This window comes from Hyperolius riggenbachi, chromosome 9, assembly GCF_040937935.1.
Source record: "Hyperolius riggenbachi isolate aHypRig1 chromosome 9, aHypRig1.pri, whole genome shotgun sequence".
Taxonomy (NCBI): domain Eukaryota; kingdom Metazoa; phylum Chordata; class Amphibia; order Anura; family Hyperoliidae; genus Hyperolius; species Hyperolius riggenbachi.
The window spans coordinates 31,384,856-31,402,658 of NC_090654.1; the positions used below are offsets into that span (position 1 = coordinate 31,384,856).

Consider the following 17,803-nt stretch of genomic DNA (forward strand, 5'->3'; position numbering starts at 1 on the left):
TCTATGCTCTGCACACATGCTGCTGCTCCATGCTCTGTACACACACTGCTGCTCCATGCTCTGTACACACGCTGCTGCTCCATACTCTGTACACACGCTGCTGCTCCATGCTCTGTACACACACTGCTGCTCCATGCTCTGTACACACGCTGCTGCTCCATGCTCTGTACACACGCTGCTGCTCCATGCTCTGTACACACACTGCTGCTCCATACTCTGTACACACGCTGATGCTCCATGCTCTGTACACACGCTGATGCTCCATGCTCTGTACACACGCTGATGCTCCATGCTCTGTACACACGCTGATGCTCCATGCTCTGTACACACGCTGATGCTCCATGCTCTGTACACACGATGCTGCTCCATGCTCTGTACACACACTGCTGCTCCATGCTCTGTACACACGCTGCTGGCGGCCGAATTACAACGTTTTAAAAGTAACTTTAGCTCTTTCTTCTCACAGTTAAGTTGGGAGGTGATTGGGGGAGGGTCAGCAGCCAGCTCAGGGGCCCAGAAGGGAAATTTGGCTGCAACAAAGGGCCTCTAATGACGCTTTTTGGTCGGGGGTGTCTATTGGGGGCCCCCAGGATAATTTTGCCCTAGGGCCCAATTGTTACTTGAACCGGCCCTGCACCCAAATCTCCTGCGCTGTCATTGACGTGCTTGTGGAAATTGTGAGTAAAGTAATGGTCATTCCACATGTAACCACCAGGTGGAGTCAGAGCTCTATGTATTACTCAGGTGTGCTTGAAGGCATAACTCTTTAGGTTCTGTATGCTGTAATGCAGCGATAGTGAATAAGCAAAATCCATCTCTGTGATTTCAGACTAACCAGCAAGCTCAAGGTGCATATATTCAGCAGTGATGTACTGGGAGACATCTCAGGCTCACTCCAACCTGAATTATCACCAATTCTTTCTGTTTTAAGAAAGCAAACTTTTGTTTTCCATAGCATTTTAGTAAGGGGGCTTTTAGGACCATTGTAGCCCCTCACACACTCTAATGAGTTCTGGTTCACCATGAGCTTGCTTGTTAGTCTGTGCCTCTGGGTGCTACAAGCCCTACTGCATAGAGCTAAATTATTTCATGCCATGCACTGATGAGGATCAAACAATCCGAAACAGTCTGTATGCATGTTGGATTATTATGGCTCTGTACAAATTAACAAGCTGACACATCATTGCATTCCAGCGTATCTGGAGGTGTGTTTAGCTTCTAAGGGCAACAATGGTTAATTTGCATATATTCAGCAGTGATGCTCTGGGAGACATCTCAAGCTCACTCCAACCTGAATTATCGCAAATTCTTTCTGTTTTAAGAAAGCAAACTTTTGTTTTTCATGTGATTTCAGAGAGAGAGGAAAATTCAGTGAAACCGAAACAGAGGGGACATGTCTCTATGTGTTTCCTACACCCCTTGAACCTGTGTAATAATGCTATTCCGATAGCCTGGTGCACACTTTCAATTATGATTGGCCAATCACTGACCAATTTTACGACCTCCATGTAGGATGAGGGTCTACCGACACAATCTGTTCCTGGTATTCAGAATCTGTTGGCCCCATATTACATGGAGCGCTGCGTAATGTGTTGGCGCTTTATAAATACAACAAATAAATAAATAAATGGAGGTGGTAAAATTGGTCAGTGGTTGGCCAACCATAATTGAAAGTGTGTACCAGGCTTTAGATTGTGCGTAAAAACCACCGTTTGGCGAGGTTACATTTGCAACTAAAGAACATTCGGTGTTGGAATAGAATTCATTAAAGGAACAGAATGATGCAGGATGACATATGCAAAGTATAGGCTGGCCTTTATAGATATAATAGGCATACAAAATTATTTCATATTATAACCAGGTTTCATGCAGTTCTGAAGGTCCCTGGGACCTCAGTCATTTTACGCTAACCCCTGTTGGTCTGGGCTACATTAAATGAAAACTTGATAGGATTAATAACTTTTCCCCCACCCACAAACCCATGGGGGCTCCATACTCTGTGTTATCTCTCCACCCCGATATGCTTTTGCTCTAGAGCAGTGCTGTCCAACTGGCGGCCCGCGGGCAGCATCCGGCCCGCCAGGCCTTCTGCTGCGGCCCCCCTGCTGTGGCAGTGTTAGCCCCCGAGTCCCCAGAGCTGAGGGGACTTTTTTTTTTAAAACAGTTTCCCCCATTCCTCGGCTATAAGGTAATATTACAGCCCCCCTCCGCTCCCCTCATTCCCCCTTGCTGCCGCCGCCTCACCTCTCAGATCGGCGGCGGGCAGAGATAGGAAGGAAACAGCCACACCGGCGCACGGCAGCCGCATGGGGGACTTTAAATGCTGGACGTGACCGATGATGTCACTTCCTGCATTTAAATTCATCGCATGGCTGCCGTGCGCTGGTGTGGCTGGTTGCTATCTCCTGCCCAGTCCGATCTGAGAGGTGAGGCGGCGGCAGCACGGGGGAACGAGGGGAGGGGGGCTGTAAATATTACATTATAGCAGCCAATCTGACGGCGTTTTGTGGGGACATCTGCAGCCAATCTGAGTGCATTTTGTGAGGACATCTGCAGCCGGTCTGAGTGCATTTTGTGGGGAAATCTGTTCCCAATCTGAGTGCATTTTGTGGGTACATCTGCAGCCAATCTGAGTGCATTTTGTGGGGACATCTGCAGCCAATCTGAGTTCATTTTGTGAGGACATCTGCAGCCAATCTAAATGCACTTTGTGGGGAAACTGCTGCTAGTTTTTTTTTCCCCCCGGGGGGGGGGGGGGGGGGGGGGGGATGTGGACGGGATGTGGACGGGTAGAGTCTGCGGGCCATCCACCATGTGGCCTGGAAAAAAAACGGCCCTCCATGCCCGCAAAGTTGGACAGCACTGCTCTAGAGTTTACAGTCAGCTGATTTTGTCCTGGGGTACTGTCCCTCACTGTGAAGCATGAGGTCATGAGTTTTACTCCCGGTTTACTCCCAGTCAGAGAAAAAAAAGAGTATACATCAGCATTCTGTCTCTCCATAAAATGACAGCATCCCACCTCTTCTTGATTGGTTAGTATCCAGGAGTACGGACCAGTGGTGTGTGTGCGTGCGTGTGTGTGTGTGCACGAGGAAGATAGCCCTTCTCTGTGGTTTACCCAGTTTCTGTCTGGACAGGAAATGAGAGATATTTTTCCAGATGGGGACACATACAGCGCCAAAAAGGGTTCTGGCATCTTTACACACTATTTCAAGGAAACGTGAAGTGAAAAAAACTTATGATTAATTGTATATGTAGTACAGATCATCAATAGAACATTCATAGCAAAGAAAAGAGTCATATATTTTTAATATAAAAATATTTAGTTATATAGCTTTTTTAAAAAATTTTTTAAATAACATTGCCTCATACTGTCGCAGTTGCAATTTTAAACCACTTCTGTCTTTTAAGATATTAAACAAAGCAGAAATAATGACCATTTGAACTTCCCTGCAGTAAAACCTTATCTCAAGCTGTCTCTCACTATGTCTTGGATGTTTAAGTGCTTCAGAAAACAGGACTGTATTCCACCCAGCGGGCCCAAAAGCTCAGAGAAGCTGTTTTGCATAGATAACAACTGACATTTCTTGACTCTTCCTGTGCTGGAAATCATTATGAGACTGTTTTCTTTGCTACTAATGTTCTATAGAGATGAGGCAAACGGTTCCCGAACCGTTCGCCGGCTAACATCTCTTATTCCGCGTCCTAAATCACGCTCCTGTTGCCGGGCCCTTTCTGCGCATGTGCGTGACGTCATGAACGACGTCACGCTCATGCGCAGAGAGTGCCCGGCAACAGGAGAGCGATCTAGGACGCGCTCCACCGGGCAGCGCAGGCGTACTACTCCGGGTCATTGTGACCCGGAAGTAGTAAGAGGCCCAGAAGGGTCGCCAGGCGAACGGTTCGGCCCATCACTAATGTTCTATTTATTATCCCTACTACACAAATACAATTCAGTGTCTCATAAGTTTATCTTTGCTTCAGGTTTGCTTTGAGGGCCCATTTCCACTTGTGCAGTGCAAATTGCCGTGGAAAAAAAATCGCATGCGGGTGCGAATTTCGCACGTGTTTGTATGCAAATTTTCATGCGAATTCGCATGAATGACGATGTATGCGAATCTAACCATGGCAGTGCCTGTGTGCTTTTCAATTGATTCCATGCGAATTCGCTTGAAAATTCGCATACACCCGCATAGCGGTATGTGGTATGCGAATTCTGATGGCTCTGCCATGCGAATTTTTGACGCGGACGAAAACGCTCAGAAATCCTGACAAGTGGAAACAGTCCCATTCACTTGTATTGGCTATGCGAATTCGCATGCGGCAAACGCATGCGAATTTGCGATAGTGGAAATGGGCCCACAAACTAACATAAAAATGAATTCTGGATTCTGTCTTTTATTCTTGTCTACCCACTGTAATGCAATGAACGATCATGAATGATCAGGTTGCATTTTCAAAAATGTTTTTGCATGTTTTACTCTTTGCACTCCTTCACAAGTCACTGTTTTACAGTTTATATTATGGACTTTGGCTGCTGTACCAGTTGGCTAACCGCCACAGTACTTCGCTACTTCTTCCTCTTCAGTGATCCATCAAAAGAGTTTCATTAAATGATTCTACCTCATTGGATTCCATTCCTCAGTTCATTGAAAGCCTTATTTGTTAATTACTGTTACCCAACTCAACAATTACCAGTTCACCTATTCATTTCTTCGCACTGTTAATCAAAGATCCTCACGACAACCTTGTTCTCCCTCTTTTGAAGGCCACAGCTGGACATACGATTTAGAGTATGAAATATCTGTGCCAACTCAGGTTACTGGCATGGCATTGACTGTTGCCACAGTTGGCCATGTTTAACTCGGTGCCTTTTTCTACCACATGATTCGTGTTTCGTATTTATCAGATGAGTTTCATGGTGAACTTATTGTCCTCTGGGGAGGAAGTTCCACGAGAAGTCCTTGGTATGTAATCGATGCTCGCGGTGTGTTTGATGTTTCCACGTCCACGGCTCCAGAGAAAGATGAAGATGAAGCAGAGAGTGACGGAACTGATAAAGGGAAGGATGCCACCGGCAGTGATGACCACGAGAAGATGACTGTGGACCAAGGAAAGAGGAGGAAGATTAGTGCTGCCATTGAACGGAGTGACTTCCAGGTGGATCAAGGCAGAGTCATTTCCTGCCAAGTTGGTGGCCAGGCAGAGGTAATCTCCAGTATCCTGTGACTGCACTGGGAGGAATTGTAGGGAGCCTTCTGGTAGAATGGAGATTCTACCCTCTAATTGGTGAATATGTCTTGACAGTTCAGCTGCTTTTGCTGTTCTCCATTTCTGAGAATCTGTGATTGACTTCAGTGACTCGGTCACCTCATCTGCATCTCCTAGAGTATCCTGAGGAACCACTGTGACAGGTGCATCCATCTGATCATCCACTGTCCATGGTAGTTGGGGCAGAAGCCACTGGGTAGAAGGCTCAGGTACACCATGACTCAGACAGCTGATAGTGAGCCTGTCCCCCTCCTGAACCCTAAACTCACGTGGTCCTGGTTCTAGTATCCTGGGTGGTTGGCAGGTGAAGAGACCTGGACAAAGTAGCTCCGAGTGGTCTGGGATAACTGTTCCCTTTAACGGGGCTGGAGCTGAGCAAACTGGGGGCCTTCCCCCAAACTGAATTCTGTGATGCAGGAGCCAGCAGAGACGGCAGTCACAAGATAAATTGGTCCCAGATAGTAACAAAGTCTCTAGGACTCCGGGAGGAGGGAGAGCGTCTTCCTCCACCCATCGAATTGGATTATCTGAAAGGTCGAGCAAGCGAAGACGGTGCAGGTGACGAAAAGAGTTGTAAGGTATGGATCTAAGCTTTCCGCCAGACAACCGTAGCTCTTCCAACTTCTTCAGGGAACTGAAAGACCATTCAGCAACGTAAGAAATTGGATTTTGAGAGAGGTCTAACCTTCGGAGATTGACCTGGGATCTCAGTGCTTCCTCTGGAACTGAACTTAGATTGCAGTTGGTTAATGACAGTGAAGTAAGATTAAGTCCAGCCAGACTGTGTGGCCCAAGGGTTGCAAGAGCTGGCCAACGGTCTATATCTAATACTCTCAATGTTGACATCTCTGAAAATGAGAGATCACGTAGGACAGTGGTAGACACTCCACCCAGGCGTAATTCAGATAGTCGTGGAAGAGTAGCTAGGGCTTTAGACGGAACGTTGCCCAGTTTTGTCTTCTCCAGCCCCAGTCTCTGTAGCAGTGGCATTCCATGGAAAGCTGCAGGAGATATGAACAACAGAGGATTGTCACCAGCCTCAAGGTGTCTAAGCTCCTGTAATCCGTGGAAAGTTTGATCCAGCAAAATGATCAATTCATTGGCCCGCACATCAAGCCAGGTCAGACCAGGCATCCCGGAAAAGACCCCTTGAGGCAGAAGTTTGAGCTGATTATGATGAACTAAAAGGATGCGTAAATTTGGCAGGCCACTGAAAGCCCCGGGCTCGATGCGAGATAGCTGGTTGTGGCTCAGATCCAGCTCCTGGAGATCCTGCAGGTTGGAGAAGGCTCCATGCTGCACTGATCGGATGCGATTGTAGCTTAGGTCCAAGAAATGGGAAGACTGAGGGATCTCTACTGGGACCAAGCTGAGCAGGCGTTGCTTGCAAAGGGTGGCATTGTCATGTGATGGGCAGTCACAGGGAGGAGGGCAGCACAAGCTCTGCCCCCTCAGCAGGAGTCCAAGGGTCACCACCAAGGTCATGGGTTTCAGTTGCTGCATATAATTCCCTGCGTCCATCTTCATAAAGAGCAGAAGGCGGAACTGATTGTCATCTTGTGTGATTGTCTTCACCTGGGGATTAATGAACAGAGACAATTAGGTCTATGATTGTAGTACAATCTCCATAGTAATGTCTTATTGCTTTTCACTAGGGATGCTCATATCCAAACTATCACCTGTGCGGGCTGGGCGGAGGGGGGGGGGGACAGGGTCAATCTTACCTCTCTGGCGTCTTCTTAGGTTAGGTCCCTCGGTGCCTCCTATGTTGCGGTCCAAGCGGCGGTCACATGATTACAAACGCTTCCTCCTTCTGGGTTGAAGGAGAAAGAGTTTGTACTCACGTGACGCGCGTGGACCGCAATGTAGGAGGCACCGAGGGACGGACCTAAGAAGTCAGAGAGATAAGATTGACCCCCCGCCCAGCCCGCACAGGTGATTTGATTTAACTGGGTGAAATCCGGATAACAACTATCCTGATTCATCCAAAGTTCGGATTTGAGCATTCCTGCTTCTCCCTACCTTCTACTGATGCTGTCACATTTCCGCAATTAGTTCCCCTAACCAATCGCAATGCCTGGAATGAATAGATCAGGGGCCGTATCCATTCATAGTACAGGAAGTAGTAATAGTATGTAGTAAATTGTAGGAAAAAAAAGTGAACACTTCCTGTAAACCAGGCTAGTGTTCGCAGTGCCATCTAGAGGCGACAAAGGAGAATTATACACACACATACATTCACAATTCACATACATTTATAATTAAAAATTAATAGAATTAATCCCTTCCACTTCCAAAGCCCCCTTCCGTATACATTTGAAAAGGGCTCCTGGAAAAAAGGGCTCCTGATATAGACAAAAAAAAGCCAGATTCGGCTACAAAGGGCGCATAGTGTAGCCCATATGCCAAATTCGGCTACAAGGGTGCCTGGTGTAGCTGAAAAGCTAGTTTTAGTTTATAAAAAGGATGCTGTTATAGGCAAAATTCGTAGGGCTATAAAATGGCTCTGGCTATAGCCAAGAAAAGTAATTACTATGACCTAGCTACTCCCTACTCTCACACAGTGGTGCCTAACCCTAACCCCTCCCTGGTGGTGCCTAACCCTGAGACCCCCCTGATGGTGCCTAACCCTATCCCCCCTTTTGGTGCCTAACCCTGAGCCTCCCTGGTGATGCCTAACCCTAAGACAGCCCCTGGGGATTACTATGACCTAACGCCTCCCTACTCTCACACAGGACCCGCCCCTAACCCCCCCTGGTGGTGCCTTACACTAAGACCCCCCTGGTGGTGCCTAACCCTAAGACCACCCAAGTGGGGCCTAATCCTAAGACTCCTCTGGTGGTGCCTAACCCTAAGACCCCTCTGGTGGTGCCTAACCCCTCCCTGTTGGTGCCTAGCCCTAAGATCCCCCTGGTGGTGCCTGACTTTTTGGTTCCTGTGCTTTTTAGGCCAGTTGTAGTTGCTTACTGACAATGGTCACTGATAGGGTTGCACATGGATATCTTTTGTTGGCTCCCTTGTGGGATTAGTTTGATGCACTACCTGTCCCAATAGAGGACAGACAGCAGGATGTGTGCACCTAATCCATAGATAGGTTTGATGCAAAGAATGTTTGCATATTTGCATATATGCATGTTACAGGACCAGAATTAGGACACTGGGGAATTATACTGGGATACCTCTGCGCGGTGTAGGTGATTATGCAAGAGAATGTATTCTTTGGTAACAAAGACCCCAGCCTACTTAGCAGTAGGGATAGCAGTGGTCTCTGTATGATTGATTTCCATGAAATAATTTGCATGAATATTTGCATGTGAATGTGCAATGGGCTAACCAACTTTGCTGTTTTGATAGCCACCCCTCCTTTTCCTTTAGCACCTCCCTTATTACTTATTTAACCACATGATGTCCCAGCCTTTACCCCCCCTTAAGGACCAGCGCTGTATTTGCTGATCTGTGCTGGGTGGGCTCTACAGCCCCCAGCACAGATCAAACACCAGGCAGAGCGACCAGATTGCCCCCCTTTTTTCCCCACTAGGGGGATGATGTGCTGGGGGGGGGGGGGGTCTGATCGCTCCTGCCTGCCTGAATGTTGCGGGGGGGGGGCACCTCAAAGCCCCCCTCCGCGGCGAAATTCCCCCTCCCTCTCCTCCCTCCCTTTCCCGGAGATCGGAGGCTGCACAGGAACAGATCTGTCCTGTGCAGCCTCTTACAGGCTCCTGCCTGTCATGTGACAGCGATCCCCGGCCGCTGATTGGCCGGGGATCGCTGGTCCAGTACAACGCTGCTACTGTTAGCAGCGTTGTACAAATGTAAACAAAGCGGATTATTTCCGCTTGTGTTTACATTTAGCCTGCGAGCCGCGATCGGCGGCCCGCAGGCTATTCACGGAGCCCCCCGCCGTGAATTGACAGGAAGCGCGGCTGCTTCCTGATTAATTAGCCTGCAGCCGGCGACGCAGATCTGCGTCGCTGGTCCTGCAGCTGCCACTTTGCCGACGCGTGTTATGAGTGCGCGGTCAGCAAGTGGTTAAATATCCTAACTTGAGGCGACGAGTCTGGATTCTGTGTTTTTACCTTAAAGAAAATCTGTAAGAACACCCCCTGGGGATAGGTGCGTACACAAGTCCAACTTTTTTCAACAACTTGTCGTCCGACTTGTCGTTTGAAATACTTGGAGTGCAAACAACAGGTCGTTCAGACGTCATGCACACACTGACCAACAAAGCGGCTGATATGCTAATTTACCTAATTTACAGGTCGTTTAACCAACTTGATAACGGACAATGGACTGGATAAAACGATGGACTAGATTAAACGACTGATCAAACGACTTGTTGTTTGAACTTCTGGTAGTTGCACAATAGAGTGGTTTGTACACATGTACGGAGCTAATGCTAGGTACACACATTACGTTTTTACGTTCGATAGATGCGTTCGATTGATAAATTCTGTCATGTCCGATATTCCTCTAGATTGTTTTACCGCTTGATTTCTCATAGAAGTGAATGGAAAAAGATAAGAAAAATGAGTGGAAGATAAGAGAATTGAATGGAGAATCGTGCGGAAAAAACAATCGAGTGGAGAATCGAACAGGAAAAACGTATCGTGTGTAACCAGCATAACGGTCGTTTGAATGACAGTTGATCCAACGGATCCGCTGAGTGGATCGGGCAAACCGGCTTTTTATCAGTCGCTCGACAGCGCGTACACACACGTCCAACTTGTTGTTCAAACGACAAGTTGGACGACAAGGTGTTAGAAAAAGTTGGATGTGTGCCTGTACCTTTACCTTGGAAGGCTTCCCCCTCCCAAGGTAAGTATCCTGTGGGGGGAGGCTGGGATAATACTTACATACACTTCCTTACAGATTCAGTTTAAGCAGGGGCATAACTAGACATCACTGGGCCCCCCTGCGAAACTTTGGATGGGGCACCCCCACCTCCCTCGCTTTCTGCACAGGAAAACTGTGTTTTCCCCATGAAGATAAAAACACTTAGACTTAAAGGAATCTATGCTATCCCCAGATCTACTTACCCGGGGCTTCCTCTATCCCCTTGCAGCCGACAAGTCCCTCGTTGCAGCTCTGCTCCCAGTACATACATACACAGCTGTATTATTTTACTACATGAGAGCACATGCTATATGGAGGAACAACAATGACACGCTGAATAGAAGATATAGTATCAATGTAACTTTGGCAAAACATTCATGTCACTGTAATGTCACTGATGGATACTGTTATTACAGGATTTTGGACTCAGTATGAGACAACAAGCTTTCAATGAGCCAGCGACAGTCAGGCATCAATCTTAGCCACTCCACTTTGTCCAGTAATTAGACACCATAAGGTCACTAGCCTGTGTGTGATGAGAATCTAGGAATCTCTTCTGTGGGATTGCTGAATAAGGGCCAGTCTACAACTTTTTTTCAACCTGTGACTCCTTTGTTTGTAACGTTGTACATGAAGTCATCAGAACTTTGCTGCAGTGTGAGACAGATGATTTTTACGAACCCTAGGAAGCAGGGACAGTGTACAAATTCCAAAGTGTGTATGAGTCCTTATCTGTGTGGTGGACACATGCAGTCAATATAACAATGGTACTAGAGCAGAATACGTTTTCTTTCGATGCCCTTAGTTGTCAGTCTCTCAAACTTTTGCCCCCACGGGACCCCCTGTGGCTTCTGGGCCCCCCTGTGGAGGCATCCCTTGCAGGGTCTATTGTTACGCCCCTGAGTTCAAGCTAAGAAGGGATGAGTAGTGTTAGGTACAGGGTTTACAGTAGGGGTTAGATTAGACAGTAGCTAGGGGTAGAGTTAGTGTAGGTGTAGGTAAAAGCTTTATGGTGCCCACACGATACAATAAAAACGTTTGATTTTCCCGTTTATTCGTACAAAACGATTGAATTGAATGAAAGTCAAAAATAATCTTTTTTTTTCTATCTAGAAAACGAATGATTATCCCGTTTTTTTTTCAATAAAAATCCGATCAGACGTGTTGGAATAATCTTTATATTCAATCTAGCAGAATAATCAAACGAAATTATCTAATCAAAAAAAATTAAAAATTGTTCCATGTATGAGCACCATTAGTAGAATATTGATAGTATTGTCCATATTCTACTACCCATGTTTCCCCGAAAATAAGACAGTGTCTTATATTAATTTTTGCTCCAAAAGATGTGCTAGGGCTTATTTTCAGAAGATGTCGTATTTTTGTGTGAAAACACTGGTAGTTTTCCTATACAAAATGTATATACTGCATGCCATGCTGAAACACAAGCAGCATGCACAGAGCTTGTGGTTTGCAGATATTGGCTCTCACTTACAAGAAATTGATTCTGCTGATTATGTGGGTAAGAGTCTATTTCTTGCAGGCAGAGAACTCTCAGGCAGGCTCCCCAGAGCTATGATAGGATAAGCTGTGTGTCCTGGGTAGGGATGGTCGGAATGCCAATTTCCGATTCCGTGGTAAATCCGCATTCCGCCATTGGCAAATTACCGATTCCGCCTTCCGCTGCCAATTTCCGCATTCCAACACGGAATTTCCGCCGGAAACCGCGGAAATTCCGCCCGAATTTAACATCGATTATTTCAAAAACTATAAGGTCTTTTTGAAAACTTTTTTTTTGCATCTTGTTCAGAAGATTCTGTTTAATAAACCCTGAAAATTTGGTGTTTCTACGACTTACGGGGGCTTTGCTATTAACCGCTAAAGTCGGCGGATTTTTACTGTAATGTAAAATGCAGAAAATAGGCAGAAGCAGATTTTCTGCATTCTACATTACAGTAAAAATCCACTGACTTTAGCGGTTATTAGAAAAGCCCCCTTAAGTCCTAGAAACACTATTTTCAGGGTTTATTAAACTGAATCTTGTGAACAAGATGCAAAAAAAAGTTTTCAAAAAGACCTTATAGTTTTTGAGAAAATCAATGTTAAAGTCGGGTGGAATTTCCGCGATTTCCGGCGGAAATTTCCGCGATTTCCGGCGGAAATCCGCCTACCGCACTAGAATTACCGATTTCCGCATTCCGATGCGGAAATGCAATTTCCGATCGGAATTTCGGAAATTGCATTTCCACGGAATCCGAATGAGCATCCCTAGTCCTGGGAAGAGGTGAAAAGGTGAAGTGCTGCTGATGCTTATCAGGACAGATCAGGAGGGCTGCCTCCAACAAAAACACAAATTGCCTGACACACATATACAGGACTGTACAACTCACTTTATACTGCTGCTCTCCTGTATCCAGGCTTTGTATTGAGCGTGACTTGCTGGTGTCCTGTGGGCTGCTGCTAGGGCTTACGTTCGGGGAATGTCTTATATTTCAAGCATGCTATGAATTCCTGCTAGGGCTCATTCTCAGGGTATGTCTTACTTCAGGGGAAACACGGTAGTAGCTGCACCTGGTGCCCAAATCACCTCTCACCATTTTCTGATGTAAGCATCAAAGTGACCAAACCTGCTGAAGAAATCAACCCATGCATGGTCAATTTGGATGCTCAATGCGCCAATCAAACCTCACTCACTGAAGTTTCATCGACCAGAAATACTTTTCCCACCTAAACAGAAGCCTCCCAAGCTGCAGCCCTGCACAAGATAATTGAAAAGAAATAGATTTATTGGACCCACCTTGGTCGTAACCAGTGGTGGCTGCAGTTTTAAATTTTTGGGGGGCACAAAGGGGGCACGATGGCTAGCTGGTGGGATCCATTTGGGTGATTAAAATCAATGTGATAACTGATGAGGATCAAACAATCCGAAACAGTCTGTATGCATGTTGGATTATTATGGCTCTGTACAATTAACAAGCTGACACATCATTGCATTCCAGCGGTTCTGGAGGTGTGTTTAGCTGCTAAGGGTAACAATGGTTAATTTGCACATATTCAGCAGTGATGCACTGGGAGACATCTCAAGCTCGCTCCAACCTGCATTATCGCAAATTCTTTCTGTTTTAAGAAAGCAAACTTTTGTTTTTCTTAACAGCTTAGTAAGGGGGCTTTTAGGACCATTGTAGTCCCTTACACACTCCAATGAGTTCTGGGTCACCATGAGCTTGCTGGTTAGTCAGTACCTCTCGGTGTTACAAGCCCTACTGCATAGAGCCAAATTAAATCATGCCATGCACTGATGAGGATCAAACAATCCGAAACAGTCTGTATGCATGTTGGATTATTATGGCTCTGTACAAATTAACAAGCTGACACATCATTGCATTCCAGCTGTTCTGGAGGTGTGTTTCGCTTCTAAGGGTAGAATGGTTAATTTGCATATATTCAGCAGTGATGCACTGGGAGACATCTCAAGCTCACTCCAACCTGAATTATCGCAAATTCTTTCTGTTTTAAAGAGGATCTGTAACATGAAAAGATCCCCTGGGGGGTACTCACCTCGGGTGGGGGAAGCCTAATGAGGCTTCCCACGCCGTCCTCCATCCGTCAGGGGTCTCGCTGCAGCCCTCCGTGGAGTCCGTGCAGCGGTGACGTCAATATTTACCTTCCTGGCTCCTCCGCAGGCGCTCTGACGGCTGTCGGCTCCGAACTACACGGAAATACCCGATCGCAAGTTTCCTGCACGTGCGCAGTAGAGCGGACCCGAATGAGATCGGGTATTTCCGTGTAGTTCGGAACGGAAAGCCGCCACAGCGCCCCCGCTGGAGCCAGCAAAGGTAAATATTGAACTGACAGTCGGCACAGTCGCCGGCTGTTCGGAGGGCTGCAGCGAGACCCCCGTGGGACAGAGGACGGCGTGGGAAGCCTCATTAGGATCCGGAGGCTTCCCCCACCCGAGGTGAGTACCCCCCAGGGGATCTTTTTAATGTTACAGAGTCTCTTTAAGAAAGAAAACTTTTGTTTTTCTTCTCAGGTGATAACATTAAGGCTTAATATTTCAGCAATGATAGGAACCAAATGTAAACATCACGAACAGAACTCAGAGGCTTTTGAGCAGAGCAGATTGTCCAGATGATGGTGCTATTATCGAAGAAAAGTTATCTACAGATGTATTTCGCTAGTTGGCTGGCATGCTTTAATCCTTACTTGCTAGCAAGCTGCTCCAGTGTGGACAGATCACAGACAAATCATTCCAGACCCCAGCCTGTGTGTCTCCTGCCTCTACAAGAAGGGGGAGTGGGAAAAAGCAGTAGGGAGAGGAACACTGTGTGTGTAATTCCATATCTTAGTAGCTAAGCATTGCTGGGAAATAGAGCTTGTATTGTACAGAAAGGAAGTTTTGAATTAGGATAATACTATTTTTTGGCTAATTTAAAAGAAAAGCTGTAAGCTTTCAGCTAGTAAGCCTTCTTCAGACTGTATCCCTGTTCCAGATACATTAATTACAAGGGGTCTTGTAAGGATTGTGAGGTATTTATGGCAAATGGTTTACTTAAAGGGAAGGTCCGAGCATATTAAAAATAAAAAATCCACTTAACTGGCAGCCGTCCTGTGCCCTCGCCGCAGCTCCGGTGGCTTCCGGTCCCCTCTGGTGCAAATGCTGACCTCACAAGGTGGGCTTCCGGGTCGGCTTCTCCTGCGCTCCACCATGCGGCTCACTGGTCGCGCTGCCGTCATCCGGACGGTACTGTGCAGGCGCAGAACTGCTGCGTCTGCGCAATACAGTGGGCATAATGTCAGTGCGACTCTAAGAGCAGGCGCAGTGGACATTCTGCGCCGGAAGGGACATTCTGCGGACATTCTGCGCCGGAGGGGACCCCGGGCCACCAGCGGTGAGCGGAGCTGCGGCGAGGGCACATGACAGCTGGTAGGGACTTTTTTTTAATTTATATTTGCTTGGATGTGTCTTGTAATGATTACATAGATTCAGGCTGACATAGAGAATTTTTTCTTACAGACCCTATCCTGTTCACTGTACCCTCCTGGAGCCTGGAAACAGGTAAAGGGAATCTGAAGTGAAAATAAACTTATGATATAAAATGATTTGTGTAGTACAGCTAAGAAATAGATCAATGGTAGCACAGATATGAGTCTCATAATGTTTCCAGTACAGGAAGAGTTAAGAAACTTCATTTGTCATCTATGCAAAAGAACTTCTCTGAGGACTCCCATTAATTTAGTCAGAGAGCAGTGCTATTTTCGGAGGCAATTATACATCAAAGAAACAATGACATACAACTTCAGATAAGATTTTGCTGCAGGGAAGTTCAAAGGGTCATTAGCTCTGCTCTGTTTCAGAGGAGTTTAAAATGCAGAGTGTAGGGTGTAAACTGCAAATATGACAGAATGATGCAATGTTATAAAAAAATATGTAACTGAAAATAAAAGTATAAGACTCTTTTCTTTGCTTCTAATGTTCTATTAATTATTCTACAAATACAATTCATAATATCATATGCCCCAGCGCAGCGCCACCACTGGTTGTGACCTACATGCAGCGTGCCTTCAGGCTGGGTTCACACATGGCTGTGCGAGAAAGGTTGAGTTTTAGGTCGTGTGCAGGTTTTTTTTTTTGTATGTGTTTTTAGTGCGTTTGCGTTAGCATTTTTCCCCCGCATATACGTTTTTCAAGCGTTTTGCGTGCATTTTTATGCATTTGCGGTTTGCATTTACAAAACGCATATGCGTTTTTACATTGCGTTTTATGCAAATCACTAAGAAGACGACAGGAAGTGGAAATATATCAGTAAACAATAAAAACAACACATAAAAAACGCATACAACACACAAGAAATTGGGTTCCAATTGACTTTCATTATGTGCGTTTTTGATGGGTTTTCGAATACTATGCAACAAAACCAGCCTTCTTAAAGCATACCACAGCTGACAAAAAATATTGCTGCATTGTGTGGGGGATTACAAACATATACCTTTAGCGCCCCCTGCCCCCCTCCATCTGCTGCCGTTCCTCTAATATTCCTGCCGGTGTCTGGCGACTTGATTGACCCCCCACCCGGACATACTGTGCCCTGTGCGCGCAGTATGTCCTTCCCTCTTCACTTCTGGCCGGCGCACAGCGATCGGCTCAGAAGCACGCTGAATCCTCTGCCTCCCCTGGGCTGTGTGTGCGCTCCATTACACCAAGCGTCACATGCTATTCATGTGACGCTTGGTGCACACGCAGCCCAGGGGAGGCAGAGGAATCAGCTTGCTTCTGAGCCGATCGCTGTGCGCCGGCCAGAAGTGAAGAGGGAAGGACATACTGCGCGCACAGGGCACAGTATGTCCGGGTGGGGGGTCAATCAAGTCGCCAGACACCGGCAGGAATATTAGAGGAACGGCGGCAGATGGAGGGGGGCAGGGGGCGCTAAAGGTATGTGTTTGTAATCCCCCACACAATGCAGCAATATTTTTTGTCATCTGTGGTATCCTTTAAGAAGGCATGTTTGAAAACGCATACAAAATGTATATGCGTTTTTCCTGCGGCACATTGACTTCCGTAAGCGGCAAAAACGAAGCGTTTTCCCCAACGCTAGCGTTTCTGCTAAGTGTGCACCTAGCCTCAATCTGACTGAAGGCAGCCTGGATTTGTTGTCTGAGCGGTTCTGAGTTGCCGTGGTTGGCTTCTTTGAAGGCTTTTTTCCACCATCACGCACCTTTCTATCCAGATCCACCAGCCTTCAGAGTGAGGTTAAGAGGCGCCTCTGGTGCTCGCCTGGCACACGATCCTTCTCCTGACACAGAAGCGGTGAAGAGAAAGTCCTCGTCATCCTCTTGTTAAGCGGGTTTTCGGTTGCTAACGGAGTGAAATTTTAGCGTGCGGCCTGCTGAATTTTTAATCTCCTAATTTTGTTGTATCTTGGCTTGATGGGTGGACGTGGGCCGGGTTACGAGGATACGGCTGTACCAGGCAAATATGAATAGGCGAGATGAGGTTTCAGTAACGCCGATTTAAGCGGTGATCAAAGATCAGCCGACCACAAGCCTCAGCTGCACAGAAATGTTCCAGGCTGTGTCCTTGGGCCGAGCAGAGGGGTCGTTTAAAGGCTATTAATAACTTAAAGCGCAGCTAAAGTCAAATTAAGACAGCGGCCAAGCATACATACAGTACGTGTAGAACTAATATTTACAGTGACCTTGTAGTGAGTCTATGTACAGGAAGCCACAGTTATATCCTGAAATAGAAGTGTTCTGTGAAAACCCACTCTGGGGTAGGCTTCATTGTTCCGATTCAAAGCCAAATCAAAATTGCAGTGAAACTGAGCAGCTCAACTCAGCTTGCTTTTGTCTGATGAGTCATGCTGTCTAAGAACAGACAGCATGACTCATCAGACAAAAGTAAGCTGAGTTGAGCTGCTCAGTTTCACTGCAATTTTGCAGGAGTCCAGAGAGCTGACAGCATGAGTCATCAGAAGGGAGGATGAGCAAGGAGTGATCACATGAGAGGCAGCAGCAGTCAGGCTAGGTAGAGCTATATCAAAATGCTGTAGCCAAATTTGAGTGTGCTCTTAAAGGATACCTGAGGTGACGTGGCATGATGAGATAGACACGTGTATTATCAGAGCCTAACGCACAAATAACTATGCTGTGTTCCTTTTTTTCTTTCTCTGCCTGAGAGAGTTAAACATGAGGTATGTAA

At 46.5% G+C, this 17,803-nt stretch overlaps 1 protein-coding gene across 1 annotated transcript; it reads right to left on the reverse strand.

Moving 5' to 3' along the window:
• Window positions 1-3,909: 3,909 nt before the first annotated feature.
• LOC137531534 (leucine-rich repeat and immunoglobulin-like domain containing-NOGO receptor-interacting protein 4) lies at window positions 3,910-17,115 on the reverse strand. Its single transcript, XM_068251453.1, has 2 exons — window positions 16,821-17,115; window positions 3,910-6,846 (listed from the first exon to the last, which is right to left on the reverse strand). Exon 2 carries the CDS (start codon window positions 6,796-6,798, stop codon window positions 4,906-4,908), a length of 1,893 nt encoding a protein of 630 aa, XP_068107554.1. The 5' UTR covers window positions 6,799-6,846; window positions 16,821-17,115; the 3' UTR covers window positions 3,910-4,905.
• Between the last annotated feature and the right edge of the window lie 688 nt (window positions 17,116-17,803).

Excerpts from the sequence above, each read along its gene's own strand:
- LOC137531534 (XM_068251453.1), bottom strand. The coding sequence starts at position 6,798 with ATGAAGATGGACGCAGGGAATTATATGCAGCAACTGAAACCCATGACC.